Below are 18371 nucleotides of genomic sequence, written 5' to 3'. Positions count from 1 at the left end.
TAAAATAAATTAAGTGTGTCATGAAAACATCACTATTACTCATCAAGATCGTACAGTACGCTTTCACGAATAATTTAAAGGTAAAAAACTACTTTGCATTGTAAGCCATTATTTTTGCTAACCACTTTGCGTGAAAAATGTTATACTTTCTTTTATTTTTGAGTAAATCAAAGTTTGAGTGTAATGAAAACATTACTATTATTTTTCAAGTATGTCCCCCAAACTGCTACGAATATTTCAAGGCTAAAAAACTAGATGTTATCGTTTGAAATTTAGGTTTGTTGACTACTTTGTGTAAAAAGTATGGAATGTTCGTAGTTTTCCGGGTAAAACAAAATAAGAGTGTAATTAGAACATTTTCATTGTTCATCAAAAATGTCGAGTACAATCCTACAAACAATTTAAGACCAAAAAAACTATATGTCATCGCTTTAAATTTTGATTTATTGCTTATTTTATGTGAAAAATAGGGTATTTTAGTAGTTTTTTGAGTAAGATAAAATATCAGTGTATTGAAAAATCACTAATTTTGCATAAACATGTTCACTCCAGCTGTACGCATGATTTAGAGTCGAAAAAACCATATGTCATTGCTTTAAATTTTGTTTTATTGATCAATGTGCGCAAAAAATGCGCTCTCAAAAAAACTAGGAAGTGCCTTTTGCTTAATAACTTTGGGTAGACGCATCTATTTTATATTTTCTTAAATGGACGATGATCTTGAAACCTGTCCGGTTCCATCGCAAAAAAAAGTTTTGAAATCGGTTGAAAAACGGCCGAGAAATGCCTTATCAAAGTTGGACTTCCGACTTATTTTGGACCCTTTGTAGTTTAGGAGTTAATCTATATATATAAAAATGAGTTTGAAGTTCCTTTGAGGCAACAAAACTCAAGAACGGATGAACCAATCAGCATGATTCTTGCACGGTTCGGTTCGTATTCATGGTGGCTGTGTTTATATGTACAAAAAGTTACGAAAATCAACTAGAAAAGCGAGAAAATTGATAAAGTACTGATTTTTCATGAGCTGGGAAGGAGATCAACACGATCGAGATGAAACCAATCTAGAGTGCGGTGTTATTTTAAACACAACAGTTGTCAAACCACCACAAGACGGACGGCAAGACAAAGTTTGCCGGGAAAGCCGGGTTTGCCGAATGAAATAATCAAAGATTGCCTTGGTGATCACGACGTTTAATCAGTTTAATCAGTTTACGCTGTTTAGTGAATCCCCCTATTATTCTTTCAGAATATTTTTCCGAATATCGGTGCCTAGGTTTCTGCATTAAAGATTCCTCTAGAAAATCTTCCGATATTTTAATCAAAAGTTTTGTCAAGGACTTATGACGAAGATCTTCTAATGATTCCCAAATCAATACTTGCAAAGATTTCACCAGGAATTCTTTCGAGGATTTCCCGAAAATACTTCCAAGCAATCCTTCTCGAGCACTTTCAAGAAACTCTTCACGATTTTTTCAGACTTCTCCGCGATTAATTTTACCATTCAGTAAAGGCGAGCGTGATCCTAAAACAGCATCGCGCTCGCGCTGTATACGACGAGTAAGGTTTTATGGTAGGGTAGTGTAGTAATTGTGATGACGGCGCGCGTCCTGAACGGTTAAAAGACTTCTCAAACAATTGTTTCATCAATTTCTTCAGAAATTCCTTAATAACACCCAATAGTTCTATGAAGAATCTTTGGAAGTATACCTGAATATTGGGCATCCTTGGTAGAAATCCTGGAGAATTTTCAGTATGAAACATAGAAGGAATTCCTAGAGCATTTGTGGGGAAATTTCTGGAAAAATCTTAACAAGAACTTTCTCAAAAGTAAACTTTCTATAGGAAGCTTTGAAAGAACTCCCCGAGGTTCATGGATATTTTCTCGAAAAACTCGTGCAGGAGTTCCTACAAACTTCTGGAAACTGCTTTGAAAAACAAGTGCTCGAACGTTTTTTTTTTTTGGGTGGAATTCCAGTGGGAATTTAAGTGCGGAAATGTGTAAAAACATTTCTGAAAATGAAGGAGCTTCTGCAGTCATTTTTGAAAAAAAAAATCTTCTGGGGATTCTTGGTGGAATGTCTGGATATTTTTTTTTTTTTGGAAAAACTTCTTTAAACATCTATAAGAAAACGTCATTGAAAATAATGCTTGGGGTTGGAACAATTGTTGATAATATCTTTCAAAGGATTTATGAAGGAATCTCTGAAAGATGGACTGGAGGAGTTCTTGATGAATAATTAAAGATTTTTTTATTGGATTCATGTAATAATTCTTGTTCGAACTCTTGGAGGAGTCCTCAAAATTTGGCATAGATTTTCTTGTGTTGTTTCGTGTGACTAGACCAGATAAAATCAGTAAGAAGTGATCATAGAACACTAAACCGAAATATAGGCCCTACATCTACCCGTTGGGATCAGATTTGTCCATTGCACTTAACTTTCGATCAAGCTCAATCACACAAATCGGTGAAATTCGTACGAAGTATCATACAAGTTCGGATTGGACCCATTAGTACATCCTCCCAGCACCCCTCAATCCCACAAATGGAGAACCGCTGCCACACCCAAAATCGCCCAATTGCGCGACTCATGTAACCAAGTGTTTTCTAATTTGCTGCAGAGTGCCAAATTTTTCTTTCTGGCCCGGGCGGGACCCTGCCCCGCCGGTCAGTGGATCGGTCCGTCGGATGGACGGACCCCGTATGGGGCGCGATTGTTGGTTGTGTTCGCTCATGTGGGGAAATTGTTGATCGATGTGCGAAAATTATGCCCTATCTGTATAAATTGTTCGCACCTGATCACCATCTGCGTCAGTTGTGCTCGAACAAGAAACAGTTCCGGACCCGGTGTTTCCCCCCGTACCATCATCATCATCATCAAAACGCGCTGTTTACAGTTGTTAAAAACGGAGAGAAAGAGCTCGAAGAACCGAGAATCCACCAAAATGCAGCGTTCCAGTGTGCAATCGTCGTCGTCTTCGCTGTTGGTGGCGTTGGTGTTCTTGCTGATCGGGGCAGCTCTCCCGGTGAAATCGCTGGATGTGTTCAAAGAATGTGCCGGTGCGAAAAGTTCCGTTTCCTGTTTCGGGTCCAAGATGGTGCAAAGTGGGTTGAAGCGGTTGTCCAGTGAAAAGTCGCTGCAACTGTTCCCGGGTGTGGATATTGTTGAGGCACCGGTGGACAGCAACGAGCCCGAGGGCGCTCGGTCGTACACCGATAAGGAGGATTCGAGTGTGTTGGGGCGCATCGCTCGGTATCTGAGCAGCCACGAGATGAAAATTAACTTCGGCGAGTTGGCGCGTAAAAGTAACTTCCAGAATGCGATCGGATCGATGGTGCGAAATGTCCAGGATGATATGCTAGGCGAAATGGCAGGTACGTGATACAGGAATGGGTAATTGAGGAAAAGAGGTGTTTAATTTTCAATTGGAATTGTGATTTGCCGTTGTAATTGGAAAAGTTGTGAAAGGCCAATTCTATTTGTGTACTGCTTATGTATCGTTTGTTTGGGAGTGTTCCACACTGCACCGATGGAGCATAACGGCATAAACTAAAAAAAATCTGAAAAATTTCTTGGCGGCATTCAGAACTATTAGCTAAGAATTTCTTTAGAATTTCCTGTTTGGGCTTTAACAGAAATAACCATTGAAGGATTTTTAATTCATATTGTACCGTCAAACGGGGTTACTTGCAACAGCGGTGTAACTTGCAACACGATGACATACACTAAATGTGAAGCATTTTCTAATAATAATGAAATCTAGGATGCCCTACTATTTCGGTTATAGTGATTATGTGTATCAAAGATCGATTTAGTATAAAAATTGGCTTTGTTTCTTTGTTTATGGTTTAGCTACACTGTTAAAACGGATTGCTCATTTTATGCCATGAAAACAAGTATGAAAATCGTGCTTGACCTCTCCCTTATGGTAAGTGCGATAAGTCTGATGACCTTGCTTGCAGTTAGGGTACCTAATAGTAAGCTTATCTAAACGATAAAAGTTTGAGAAACTTATCGACTAAGTAATGCAAAAAATCATTATTATATTCGACAACCACTATGGGGTAACTTGCAACAGTTGAATTTGACGAAACCTTCTATTATTTATCTTTATTTCACGATATATTTGACAGAAATAACCGAAATGGATCATTTATTGATTACGTAACGCGTTAATTTTTAAATGACAGTTCATTTTTTTACATTTTTTTTTTTGCACGTTTGAAGGTCACATTGCATTGTGAGGAAATACCACATTTTGAAGTTTCATTCATGTTTCATCATGTTAAAAATTCATTTTTTGTTTATGAACTCTGTAAAGCAATCACCAACATCAATTCTGAACCTAGATGGAGTAAATTATTTCAGTTTAATACCCAAATTAGCGAGTTTGACATTTACAAAGTAGAATAGGTGTGTTTCAATCATGTTAATTTAGCTGAAATTGCCAAACACCACTTCAAACTGAAGGCTACTTGAAGATAACTCACTCTACATTTTCAAGAAATGACAATAATCATTGTTGTCATTTTGTAATGAGTGCTCAGTCACGAGAATCATATATATTTTGTGTTTGAGGGACGTGAGACCTGTTGCTAAAAGATATACACTCGCTTGCTATAACTATCAATCCTTTCATAAAAAATTAATGTCAATTGATTAGTGTACATCTTTTCATGGTATGTTTCATGCATAACATCAAAAATTTACAATACAACTAAATACTAGAATGTTAGTGCTGTTTAATGATAGCTAACTTCGCTTTATATCCTATGTTGCAAGTTACCCCACAGATGGGGCAACTTGCAACAATCATGTATTTCGCACCTCCTGATTAGGTGGCAACGTATTTTGGTAAACCAAGTGCAGCATAGTATTCTACTCGGGGTAATTAGCGTACACGATGCTTCACAGGATGTTTCAAATGTTTAGATTTTCAATGATATTGCTTCAAAGTCGAAAAGTGTTGCAAGTTACCCCATTTGACGGTATATGAAATTTTTCATTGGAAAGAATCTTCAAGGTAAATCTCGATTTTTTCCAAAAAAAAATCCCAAAATATAAATGGAAAACATTCTAAGAATTTTTCATAATTGATTCCAATTAATTCTGTAGAAGCTCTTCTAATGATTTCTATGGGAAGTATTTGAATGAGTTGTTCAATGATTCGGAAAACCTCTTCAGGAATACTTTGAGAGATGCTATGCTTTCAAAGACCTTCGCAAAATAAAAAAGGGTCCATTGACTTCTCCGGGGTTTCTCTCTCTTAGATTTCTCAAGAATTTCTTCAGGAACAAATTTCTCAAAAGAATTCTGTCACAGATTTTGCCAGAAACTCTTTTGGAGACAATCCAAAAACATTGCCATACATTTCTCCTGGAACACTTTCTATGAATGCTGTCAAGGATTTCTCAATTTTTTTGGATTATAAAAAATCTTCAACCGATCTCTCCGGAAATTCGTTTATGTTTTTTTAAGAAATTGATTAAAAAATCATTGTGAAGATTCTTGGAGAGATCTTGGTAGTAAACTTGAAAGAATTCTAGGAATCCTTGGAAGCAAACCTAGACGCTTTGCAATACGGAAGTTCGGAGAAGTTTCAGGAATAATTTCTGGGAAAATTTCTGGAGTAATCCGTAAAGTGATTTCTGAAAAGAAATCTCTCCATGAATCTGTAAAAAAAATTGACATAATTCCTAGAAAAAGTATTGAGCACAATCATGGAAGAAATCCTGGCAACTAAGAATCTTTGAAAAAATAATTGAAAGAATCCCTGGATGGTTTTCTACAAAAAGATAATTTATTGAGACCTTCGACGCCTTCAAAATATTCCTTCAGCAATGTTCTGAATTTATTTATGCGGGAACGATTGGATTCTATGGAAATATAAAGTTTCTTGTTTATTTTTTTAACCTTCCGTACTCGCGTGGTTGGTCACCGCCAGCACCACACTAATGCTGAATACAAAAAGTTAGAATTTTCTACGTGTTGTACAAAACACAACAGCGCGATCACTCGAGGGTTAAGGCGTAACAAATTTCTTGAAAAAAATTGTAGGAAGTTATTTTTAAAATACCATAACTTTGTTACTTGTTTGATATAACGCGATGCGAGACAGGATACAACACTTATTTTTGGCAAAGCCTGCTACTCTGCTTCTAGTTCTATGAGCATTTTCACGGTTATTATTTGGGATGTTTGTATATTGTATGGCAGGCATGAAGATCTGCCAAAGTCAAGAAAGTTTCATTTACGAAAAGTTTCTAGGCCTACCGGGAATCGTGGATGTCGCCCTTAGCATAGTCATTGGTCATTCGTGTACATACCGCATCGGCTACATGGGTCCTTAATACGTGTGATCAATTTCGATTTTCAATTAAATCAACGTATATTTGTACATATTATTTGTAAAATTATTAAAAAAAGTCCATAGCTCTGGTGAGATTTGAACTCACGACCAGTATGTTAGACAAGTGCGTTACCAACTCAGCTACCGAGCCAATGAATGACATGGCATTTAGGTTATTATACAGCCATTCCATAGAAAATCGATATAGTGCAACTCCGAAAGTCGCGATACTTGGCGAGTTTGTAGTTCCTCGCGTTTTAAACAATTATTGCAAAGTTCCGATGACCCTGAATAAACCGAAGCATACTTATTTATACAATAAATAGAATTGAGGCTTTTTTTTCTCGGATTGCCAACTAATTTTTTTCTTTTTTTCACGCGTTTCAAACATTTATTGTAATCTTCCGATGACCCTGGAGGGATCGGTTCTGCTTGGGCCTCTCACTGAGCAGAAACATAATTATTTAAGCGATAAATAGAAAAAAATCTCTTTGATTGCCGGCTTTCTGGATTAAATTTCAACTAAGTAAAGTAAAGACTTTTTGAATTAAATTTCAACCAAGTAAACAACCAATGACGTAGGTCCATCGCCAGCTTTTCAGGCGAATCCTTGACCTACATAATACATCTCCCAACCACCCACTCCGTAGTACTTATGGGAGTGTCACTGAGTCGGAGGCCTCTTAAATAAGTGCTACATTAACATTTCCTTCCCCTATCCCAAGTTACGGTAAATATGGGCGTGGCCGGGAATAATGACATTTGTGCTTTTGGTATTCTTGCATAAGATTGGAGCAAAGTTAACTCCCCGGCCTTGTTCCGAAAAGCAATCTGAACAAGATTAGCAAAAGGTACATGAATGTTGTAAGTATCTAATCTACGAAGTACACCGTAACTACGCTAACGCTATGTCTTTTTTAATAAATGGTCAAATTTGTCCATACAAGACACTTCTTTATATTTGTGTATATTGTGGATCCTTATATACACTCCCGATCAAAACTTTGGGGTCTATCCCTTAAAAAACCATGTATTTTTTAGGTCCATAACTCCGCCAATTTGCGTCCGATTTCAAAACCCTAGGTCTCATTCAAAAAATAATAAGTCAAAGTTACTTTGAACATGATTTATGTGAAACTTTTACAAAAATATTTGTACGTAAACTTAACCCAAATTTCTAGATTAAGTTTAAATAAGGGCGAAACTAAGATGATCGATTTCTCTTCGTTGGCTCCTTCTTTTGCAAATTAAAGTGGCAAGATGCAACTTCAATTGAACTTTTTTACGCTTAGACGCTAGAATGCATCGCAACCTAGCGTTTTATGACCAAAAAGTGCAACCATACTTGCATCTTATCACTTTAATTTGAAGAAGAGAGATTCGATGAAGAGAACTCGTTCTTAATACTTTCGCCCTTATTTAAACTCAATTTAGATTTGGCAATTTTTCTAAAAAGTTAATATAAATTCACGGCAGTGTCGCTGCAAATTGGATCAACGAAATTTTATGATGAGAGCGGAAATATAACCTATTTTCTATTAGCTTTCAACTGCTTTTTGCCAAACTTGACTAAAAAAAATCTAGGAAAAAAGTTATTAAGTAAATTAACTCTTGATGTCATCGACCAAAAGTTTGGGGTCGACCCTCAATATGATGTATCAGCCAAAAGTTTGGGGTCATTTTTGTAAAACATGGAAAAGTGATTTGGTGATATCTTCGTCATCTATAATTCAATTATAATTATTTTTGGCTTATTTGAAACATAACGTTCATATACTTATATGTATTCCCTTTATTTCTCGAATGCAATATTCTCATTGCTGAGAAAGTTGACTCTTAACAAATCCCAATCCCACCTAAAGGTGGGTTCACTATAAACATTTTAGTGTGTGCTCTATTGCTTAGAGTCGAGATAATTTTTGAATTATTTGAAACCACATTAGCACTCTATAAAAATAACCATACACTTTTTTATGTGGTTTGTTCCACTTTTTAATTATTCAACCACTTATCATAATTTTACAGCACTTTTGTCCACCAAGGCACTGCGTGAGTAATTCCAATTTGCAGCTGCACTTCACTTTGTGCAGTGCCTAAACGTATTCTATTCTAATTCTACTATATCGAACTGGTTACATTTGCACTGCTGTCACTTTTCTACTCTGTCCATGGTAGAATTATGAGAACGAAGATGTTGACGTGTGGCCCTTGTTCCTTTTCCAGTCCGATTGGGGATCGGGTGTCAGGGGAAGAGCAACTGACGAAAAATGGTAAGTGTCGAGGCTGGGATCGAGCCCATGATCATCCACTTATGATGTGAACGTTTAGCCACTACGCCACGGGCCCTGGCAACTTACAAATTAATTGAACTGAAAAAATGTATTCTGGAAACTTCACGAAAAATAAATGTTCTAAATTTATGAAAATAAAAAAAAAAACAAAATTACGAAAATCGTGAATAAAACAAAATTTTTGCTCAAAACATGTTTACATTGATTCAAGATAACGCAAAATGACATTCAGAACAAGAATACAAATTGGAGTATTATATAGGCTCATATTAATCCAGAACTTCAGAATAATTCCAAAAGGTGTAAACGTCATTCAAGACTTCGTCCATTTATTCAATTTATTTCCAATACTCCTGTAATATTTTAAGAAAATTAAATGTATTAATAAAAACTTCAACATTGATGAGATATTATCAAAACGTTCTAGAAAATACTCACTTCTAGGATATGGTTTTTTTTACATACACCCTTAAAATATTTTGAAGTCCTAAATTATCAAGGAGTGACATCTTAATGGTTCTCAACGTGTCTATGCATATATTCAATCGATTTTTAAGAATACTTGGTACACCTTAACATACACCAGTTGTCGAGGCTGACAGGCACAAAAGTTATCATCTTCCATGTTCAATTAAATTGAATCCTAGGAGAGTGGTCCTAGTGTCTTGGTTAACTCAGGGTGACATTTTACTCCGATAAAAAAGGGTCGAATGAACCGGGTAGTAAAAATCCATATAGGAATTTCGCTACAAGGATTTTTTCCAGAAATTCCGTCAGAATTTCTTTCTGGAACTTCTTTAAAAATATCTCCTGGAATGTCCCGCAGGATTTCTTATACAATTCCTTCCGCATTTTTGACGCTATTTTTCTTGGTATTCCTTTTTGATTTTTTTCCGGAAAGGTATACTTCCGGATTCCTGCCAGGATTCCTGAATTCCAACCGATTTCTTCTGGAGTTTTTCACGGAGATGCTATATCTTCCCAGTGTTCATCCAGTATTATGCTCAAAGAAATCTTCGTGGGATTTCTACCAGAATTTATCCCGAATACTCTATAAGAATATCTGTCGGGATAAATCGTGGAATTTCTTTCGGCATTCCTCACGGACATTTTACCCGATTCCTTCCGGTGTTCCTCTTGGGACTTCTCCAGAAGATCTTCACAAAATGTCTTTCAGAGTTGCTAAAGGAGTTATTCCTGGGGTTTTTACAAAAGTTCCTCTAAGGGTTTCTGAAGCAGTTTTCACGAATTTACTGCAAGAGTTTCTCAAGAGATTTCTTTCATTTTTTCCTGTGATATCTTCAAACCATTGCTTTGGGCTTTCTTCGAGATGTTCTTCCTGGTCCCTACAGGAATTTGTTAAAAGTTTTCGCGAGGTTTATTTTGAAGTTTTACCTGAGACTTTTCTCGGAGTATCTCCTGAAACTTTTTTCAGAAGATTCCTTCCGATGTTGGTCATGAGATGTCTCTCAGAGTTTTTCTTAATTTACCCTGGATTTTCTCCTAAGATTTTTTTCCACACGAGTTGTTGTTGATATTTCTCATTGAATTATTCTCTTGCATTCTTTCAGAGCTAGGCTGTTTCTTGCAGCTGTGCCGGATTTCTTGCAGTGCAGAGTTTTTACAGATATTTTGTGCATTATATATTTCCCAAAATTCTTCCCGGAATCTTTACCAGAAATTGTCCCGATATTCTGGATATTCCTTTAAGGATTTCTTCCAAAGTAATTGCAGAGATTCTTCAACGGGTTTTCTTCAGAACGTCTCCTGAGATAACTGACGAAATACCTTATAGGAAATTCATGGAGAAATATTCGAGGGAACTCAAATAAAATCTTGCGAGAAACTCCGCAAAGTGTTATTGAAGAAATCTCGACAGGTACTTCAGGAAAGACCTGAAAAAAAATGAGACAACTCGAAAAAAGTTCTAGGTTATAGTAATCCCGAGAAGAAATATTAAGGACATCCAAGGAGGAATTGTGAAAACCTCATGGAATCCTGAAAGCAGCTGCGGACAAAGTTCCGCGAGGAAAACAAGTGGAATATCGGAAAACTCTCGGTAAAAATCCAATAGTTTATGGATAGCTGTCCTACTAAAAAAGACATGGACACTGGCTTCAGCCGACGGCTATACCGATTGAACGAAACTTAGCACGGAGTGGCTACGGATAAGAAGCTATTCTCGTGAAAAATGTTATCGCTCGGAGCGGGAATCGAACCCTCATCCACCCGGACTCTAATCGGATGGCTGCGAGGTTCAACCAATGACATTCTTGAAGAAACTTTGAATAGTTTTGAATGGATCCTCCTGAAGATCCATTCAAAACTATTCAAAGTTTCTCCCAGCGAGAATCTCTAGAAGTATATCGGAAAACCTTTGCAAGAAATATCGAGACGTACTCAAACAGGTATCTCGTTCAAAAGAATCCTGCGGAAAGCCAGGAAGAAACTATGGAAGAAATTCCAGGAATTATGCTCAGAAATCTTGAAAGAATTTTTGAAGAGTAGGGGAACTTGCGTATTTTCGGCAGTTTTGTTCTCTTCGTCATGGGGTTTTTTTTTAAAACCTGTTGAACTCAGAGTTGGCATCAAATCCTTCCCAACCAAGCTGAATATGATCAAGTTTCAGGCAATTTGGCCGGCATAAATTCCTCATGACGAAGAAATTTTTAGAAAATTTGGGTTATTTTTTTAATAATAAACTTTCAAAATTTCATCTGGAAAAACCTGGAAAACTCAGGGAATTTTATTTTGAGCTATGAGTAGACACCCTGTAACTCTTGTGACCTTCATGCCTCGGACCTGGGAGCGAATCCCACTTTCGACATCCACATAGAAAGGGAAGCAAAGCTGAAGGTCTCGAGATAAAAACATAAACATTTCTCAAAGTCATATTTCTCCGTCATAAACCCAAATTATTGTTGTACTATATAATAAATCTTATGAATATTCAATCGAGGAATCAAACAAATTTCAAGGCAGAGGTGTTTTAAACTTGCGCAATGTTACTAATAACTATTCAATGTGTTTGCAGAGATAACCCAACCGAAGGGATGAAAATTGGAATTTTTGAAATTTGAAGCCAATCTGATACGCAAATGTTCTGATGTCTTTCGCGGGTATAGACACTAGTGTTTTTTTTTATATTTTAGCACTTATATGAATATAGCATTATCTGGATTGTATTTTATTTATTATTCGTAGTAGCTCATGGAATAACTGCTTGACCTACTCGGTACAAGATTCTCTTGCTGGTAATGCAGACTGTTTCAAAAAATGTAAATATACTTTATTTTGTTTTTTTTTTAATAAATTGAATTATTGCAATATTTTTTCAAATTTCTTTCGCCATGTTGTGTTTATCATTCCTAATGTCATGATATTTTTAAGTTCTCTCAAGTTCTTCAATTATTACTCCATGCTAAATGCTTAAAAAAAGATCGCGTAACCATTTTTTTCAGTAAAAATAGGTTTTACTAAAAGAAAAAGAGCATTATTTAACGATAAATAAAACATTTAATTTTTGTTTCTTTTTTAAATTTCACTTTCAATTTCCACTTTTCAAGAATTAAGTTTTCTTACTTTTGCACGAAATGTCCATTTCTTGGCAATCCATTGGCAAATGATTTCTTACACAACCTATTATTAACAGAAGCTACGTTTTCTGGTACATGTACCGTAATGCTCTTCATGGCATAGTTTGTGTACATCGTTTTACAGATGGCACACGTAGCAGCCAGCCAAACAGTTTTGTGGTTGTTCTCCGTTGGATGCTCTGTAAGACAGCAAAGGCCGAGGAGATCACGTTTCTCAGTTTTAATAGCCACAGTCGACAAGCAACTATTTCCGAACTTTTAAAAGGCACATGAAATCTTTACTTTCAATAATAAGAAAGAGAAGAATAAAAAGCTGAAGCATAAGAAGTCCTGAAAAAAAACAGAATTCCAATAAAAAAAACTCCACTATACGCTCAGAAAATTTTGAAAAAATATGTATATTTGGGACGATCCTTGTTTCACTGAACAAAAAAAGGGACAGTGATATAATTTCAAATTATAAGTGTAAACTGGACAAAATCGAATGCCTCGAGAAATTTCAGAAGCATTCGAGATTTGCTGAGAAGCTTCTTACTGAAATTTTTGAAAGACTTGCAGCTCCACTTCTACAGTTAAAAAAAAAAAACCTTTCCAACAAATTAAGATCCTATAATAAATTATCTAGAATCAAATATAGAAAAATCACAAAATAGTTCCTGGAGAAAGGGCAGCTTTAATTTCAATGCATCTTAAGGCGAAACTGGAAACATTTTCACATTTTTTTGCGGTTTTTGATTTTTTATTAAATAACGAAGCAATATTTTCAAAATCGGTTTTCGTACACATGTAGAGTATGGATCAAGGTATCTTCTGAATTTTTTTGAGGTGGAAAATGTGTTCCATTTTTTCAGAAACCATTTTTTTGTGAAATTTTGTTCAATAATGGTTTTTGTAAAAACGAAAAACATTTTCCACTACAAAAAAAATCAGAAGATGCCTTGATCCATACTCTACATGTGCAAACCGAACGAAAACCGATTTTGAAAATATTGCTTCGTTATTAAAAAAAAAATCCTAAACCAAAAAGTGAGGAAATGCTTCCAGTTTCGCCTTAAGCTCAAGAAACGTCTTCGACAATTCATACACGAGTGTGATGGGTAAAAGACACCATATCTCCTTTTTGAGAGAGACTAACCAGCCATGGGCTAAAAGTCTCTATAATAAAGCTAAATCAATCAAATCAATCCTTTATGAATCGTGGAATGTATTGGAACCATTTCAAAATCTAAAACTACTTAATTAGTTGCAATAGGCATCCCTGCAAGAAAGGTCTTAGGGTGTAACTATCCTTATTGCAATGTATTAACGAACTTTGAAGGAGTTCTGTTAAATATGTTTTTTAAATATTTTCCAGATACAGTATCAAAAACTTCTCCATGGTTTTGCAGAATCTTCTTCTTCTTGGCAGTGTCCCCACTGGGACAAATCCTGCTTCTCAGTTTAGTGTTCTATGAGTACTTCCTGAGATCTTCTCTGTCAATGACTCCTTGCAGATGTATATCATATGGCTGGTACGAAGAAACTCTATACATACTCCAAGGAAGTTAAAGAAATTTCCTCTACGAAAATTTCCTGGACCGACCGGAAATCGAACCCGTCACCCTCAACATGGCATGCTGAATTTCCACACCTTCACAGCTGTGGCTATATGGGCCTAGCTCAAACTTACCACTATCCAATATTCCACTTACACCGTTTTTTTCCTTCCCTTCTACCATCCACAGAAGCCCGCAAAAAGGACAAGGGAGGCCTCGGAATGATCCTGCTGATGAAGGTGATGATGAGCAAAATGCTGGGAGCGCTCGGATTCGGTGCTGTGGCAGCGCTGGCCATGAAGGCCCTCGGCGTTTCGATGATGGCCCTGGTGATGGCTGGCGTGATCGGGCTGAAGAAACTGGCCGATGGAGGCGGTGACAACAAGGGACGCCAGAACTACGACGCCGATATCCAGGTGCTGGATGGTGGCTACGGAGGAGACCATTACGACCGGGTGGATTCCTCGGCCGTTCAACGACGACGACGACGACGCTCGCCGAGTTTGGCGCCCTACCGAGGATGGACTGAGGAGGAGAAGCATGAATAAACGAGGGGACGACGGGTGGGGTCCGGTGAAATAGAGGCTGAAACGACATTTGTTAGTGTTGAGAATTACTGAAAACCAATAGTTGAAATTGGTTATTTATTTATTTATTGTTATTTATTATAAAAAGACAGACGCTTCTAAATAAACGAATTACTTACTGAACATGCTTTATTTTGTTTTTTGCTTCTGACCTCTTGCTTTTTTGTTTCTCACTGTTTGCTTATTGATTCTTAATTTATGGTTCTTGATGTATTCTCCTTTCTGGTTTATTTTTCCTTATTTTTTCCTACTTCTTAATTTTTCCTAATTCTTGATTTTTGATTCTGTCTTCTTTCATCTTCAAGCCTTTGGAAGCCTTCTAGCATCCAACTCTGTGTATAGTTTTCAGCTTTTCTGCTCTAATCATAATATTGGTTTAGTTCATAAATTCAATATAGTTATGTATGCACAATTCATACATATCAAGAACTCAATAGCAAGCATTCCGTCGTTTCAATTTATCAAACGCAAGCCAAGAGAAATGCTTCCCATGCAAATTAAAAAATGTGCTGTCTTCTAAGCCACACAATTCTGGTATCTGCTGGTTCCATTCCACTTACGAAATTAAACTATGTAAATTGTTTCCGAAGCTCTATAACCCCTTTTTCCTCCATTCAATGTTTCATTTCGCTACTGCAAATAATTCGGGCCCACGTGCTCTGGCAGCGCAGCTGCCAGGCCTTCCCGGTTGGGGATCTAGCATAAATTTGTGCACTCACTCCGTCCGGTCGCATTCCCCAAAATCGTTCGCTTTCATGCTTTCAGTTTCGCGCTAGAATCACCTTCATCGAATCGGTCGGAAGCCCGGAGAAATTTGCAATATAGATGCCTAGGTAGGGTACACTGAGCTGTCGTACAAAAGCGGAAAATACCACCGCCGCACCATGGAAAGTCATTGAGCCGTGCACTGAAATTAATCTGTTTCGATTTTCTCCGTGAAATGACATTACCGCTTGATGTTTCAATGGAAGTTTTCCGCCAAAGTCAACCGGGTCGAGCGCTCTTGAATGAACAGAACGGATTGCGATTTCATTTCATTGAGTATTTTGTTTCATTGTGGTTGTTTTCAATGGTTCATGTACATCAAAGGAATTACTTTTGGGTAAAATTGAATATCATAACTCCTACCCTTGCTTTAAGATAGCTCTCACCAGTTTTCTCGAACCCCCTCCCTCATTCACCCTTGTGTTATTAATGGACGGTCCCTTACTGAATACCTGGCATCTTTATGGGCTCTCGTCCCGTTCCTTATGTAGAACGTTTTTTTTTTCGACACAGATCAAGAAAACCACGTCGTCAACATTAATTATTGGGTACGAAAAACGTGCACTATCCGCTTTTCTCCCAAGTTCTCACCAACCAAAAGCACGTGACGGTTTACAGTCAACAACACCGGCAAATGAGATTGCGTTTGAAGAAAGAGAGTAAATTTAATTATTTTAAGCGTTTCGGTTCACACCATCATCTGCTGCACCAGGGCCAGCAGGAGTGCTAGCACTAGCCACCACTGGTTGCTGATGAAATGGTTCAACGTACGCCTTAAACTATGCAAGTCTGTATGCATGATCGTTGGTTCAGCTTCAGCAAATTGTGGGGAAGCTTTTTGCTGGTCCCAAGGCCTTTTCACTGCTGAGCAAGTTTTCACAGCTTTATTTGAGTTCACTTCATTTTTCGCATCGTTGCCCATAGCTCCTGACGTGTGAAAGCTAACGATGTTAACACGGGAAAAATGTAAAAGAAAACTGGGATGAATTTGGATGGATACATTTCATATCTGTCATTCACTTTTAAAATGAAGTTTAGTTCAAGCTAGAATTTTGTTTAAAGGCTATTGAAATGAACGAAGCTGGAAACCTTTTTATAGCCGGGGTCCAATTTTGGGCACTTTCAGCTTACAACTCAGTCAATATTATTCCAATTGACTTGAATTTGTTCACATACTGTATAGAGTAATTCGCCAATTGTTAAACGGTTGGTTCTGAAATTTTTGTTTTCATTTGTTTTCCTGTTCACAATTCCACGTGATCAAAAATCCAGTTATTTCTTACACTTTCCATTGAATTCACTTTGCCTTTAATACTATTTTCTAAAAGAAATCGATACATTTGAATGCATTCTTAAACTATCTTATCTTAATGTTGACCGGTTCTCGCTAAGTGTTGAACGGGTCACACTGGTAGTTGAAATTATAATTTAGGGGCTTCCCATAAACCACGTGGTCATTTTATTGGGACTTTTCAACCCCCCCCCCCCCGCGTGGTCATTTACCATACAAAATTTTTTATTAGTCCATACAAAATGGTCATTGGCCAACCCCCCCCCCCCCCCCCCCCCCCCCCCCCCCCCCCCTCATGACCACGTGGTTTATGGACAGCCCCTTATCTATTACAAATATAGGGAGCGGACCTGGTGTGATGGTTAGAACACTTGACTATCACGCCGAGGACCAGGGTTCGAATCCCACTCCCGACAAACTCGCAAAATGTGAGTTCTTCTTTTGGAAGGGAGGTTGCACATCTGCGCGGAAAACCACCAGCCGCCACGGAAATCCATCACCCTAAACCAGGAGGCCATCCCCACCAAAAAGACTTTGAAGACCCTTGGCGTCACCCTGGACCGGCATCTCACCCTGCAGGCCCACGTCGACCAGGTCAAGAAGAGCTGCAAGAGCCGTTTAAACCTTCTTCGGAGCATCTCGGGCAAAAGAACCCGGAGCGACAGAGCCACCCATCTGAGGATCGCCGACGCCATCATTGGCAGCCGGATAACGTACGGCATCGAGCTAACCTGCCGAGCGCAAGATCGTTTAATCAGGACGCTAGCACCCATCCACAACCGGGCCATTAGAACCATTTCCGGCCTGCTCCCCTCAACCCCCGCAGACGCAGCATGCGCCGAAGCTGGCGTTCTGCCCTTTCGGCACAAAGTCGCGCTGACCACCTGCAACCGAGCCATTGGTTTTTTTGGAAAAAAACCCGGGAGAACGGGCAAAGCTGCTTCCTCGTCGAGCAAGCAAACCTGGCCCTCCAAACTGCGGCCAACGCCACGCTTCCCCCGGTGAACAACACCACCGACTCCCGGTGGAATGTTCGGTCTTCTCGGCTGAAGCTGCAGGGATTTTCCAAGCAATAACAGCCCCAAGAGACCGACCCGTACTTGTTGTGACTGACTTACAGAGCGCTATCTCAGCAATCGAGAGCCCAAAAGCGAAACACCCCTTCATTCAGGGCGTCCAGGCAGAATTTGATTCCACCGAACACCTGACAGCTCTAATGTGGATCCCCGGGCACTGCGGAATTCGCGGAAACGAGCGAGCCAACGAGCTGGCTGGCATCGGCAGGAACAGCCCCCTCCTTACACCGAAAACCCCAGCAGACGACGTGAAAAAGTGGGTCAGGGACACCATATGGCGGTCCTGGTCCAACGAATGGAGGCGGGACAGGATTCTGTTCCTACGAAAATCTAAACCATCCACGGGGCCCGACGAAGACCTGCCAAACCGGCGGGAACAAACTGTCCTCTCTCGGCTCAGAACGGGACACACTCGGGTGTCACATAGTATGACCACCAACAGCTCCGGCTTCCACCGACAATGCGAAATCTGTGTCACACCAAACACGGTCGAGCACTTCTTGTGCACCTGCCCAGTTTACGAGGCCCTCCGTCAGACGCACCAGGTGACAGACGTCCCCAGGTCACTGGCCAACGACAAAATCAACGAGCGCCAAGTAATCAACTACCTCAAGGAAGCTGGCCTCTTTGACAACATTTGAGCGATCGGCGTAAGGACCCTGGTCGTGGGCACCTCGGACCTCTCGGACTCCCCGGGATCCGAGTGGTAAGTCCCACTTCAAACAACCCACCCCTCCACCACGACACCACGATCAATCCGGTCGTCAAGGAGGAAAGAATGACCCCGTCACGTGCATTCACACAACACTACCGTTCAGAACTCCCCGGGTTGGAGCCCCCCCCAGACGAAAAACTCTGGATTTGGGTCCCAACTTTCCA

At 38.9% G+C, this 18371-nt stretch overlaps 1 protein-coding gene across 1 annotated transcript; it reads left to right on the top strand.

The window, feature by feature from the left end:
• Positions 1-2364: 2364 nt before the first annotated feature.
• LOC115267375 (uncharacterized) lies at positions 2365-14576 on the top strand. The gene is made up of 2 exons (XM_062849649.1): positions 2365-3376; positions 13963-14576. Exons 1-2 carry the CDS (start codon positions 2947-2949, stop codon positions 14319-14321), a joined length of 789 nt encoding a protein of 262 aa, XP_062705633.1. The 5' UTR covers positions 2365-2946; the 3' UTR covers positions 14322-14576.
• The last annotated feature ends 3795 nt before the right edge of the window (positions 14577-18371 follow it).

Source organism: Aedes albopictus, chromosome 1, assembly GCF_035046485.1.
Source record: "Aedes albopictus strain Foshan chromosome 1, AalbF5, whole genome shotgun sequence".
Classification (NCBI taxonomy): Eukaryota; Metazoa; Arthropoda; class Insecta; order Diptera; family Culicidae; genus Aedes; species Aedes albopictus.
Note: the sequence above shows the minus strand (reverse complement) of the source record. Positions and strands in the feature narration are given on the sequence as shown.

What these genes read in the sequence shown, in the direction of transcription:
- LOC115267375 (XM_062849649.1), top strand. Translation starts at nt 2,947, where the DNA reads ATGCAGCGTTCCAGTGTGCAATCGTCGTCGTCTTCGCTGTTGGTGGCG. An exon ending in TATGCTAGGCGAAATGGCAG is followed by an intron (nt 3,377 to 13,962) that starts GTACGTGATACA and finishes TACCATCCACAG; the next exon opens with AAGCCCGCAAAAAGGACAAG.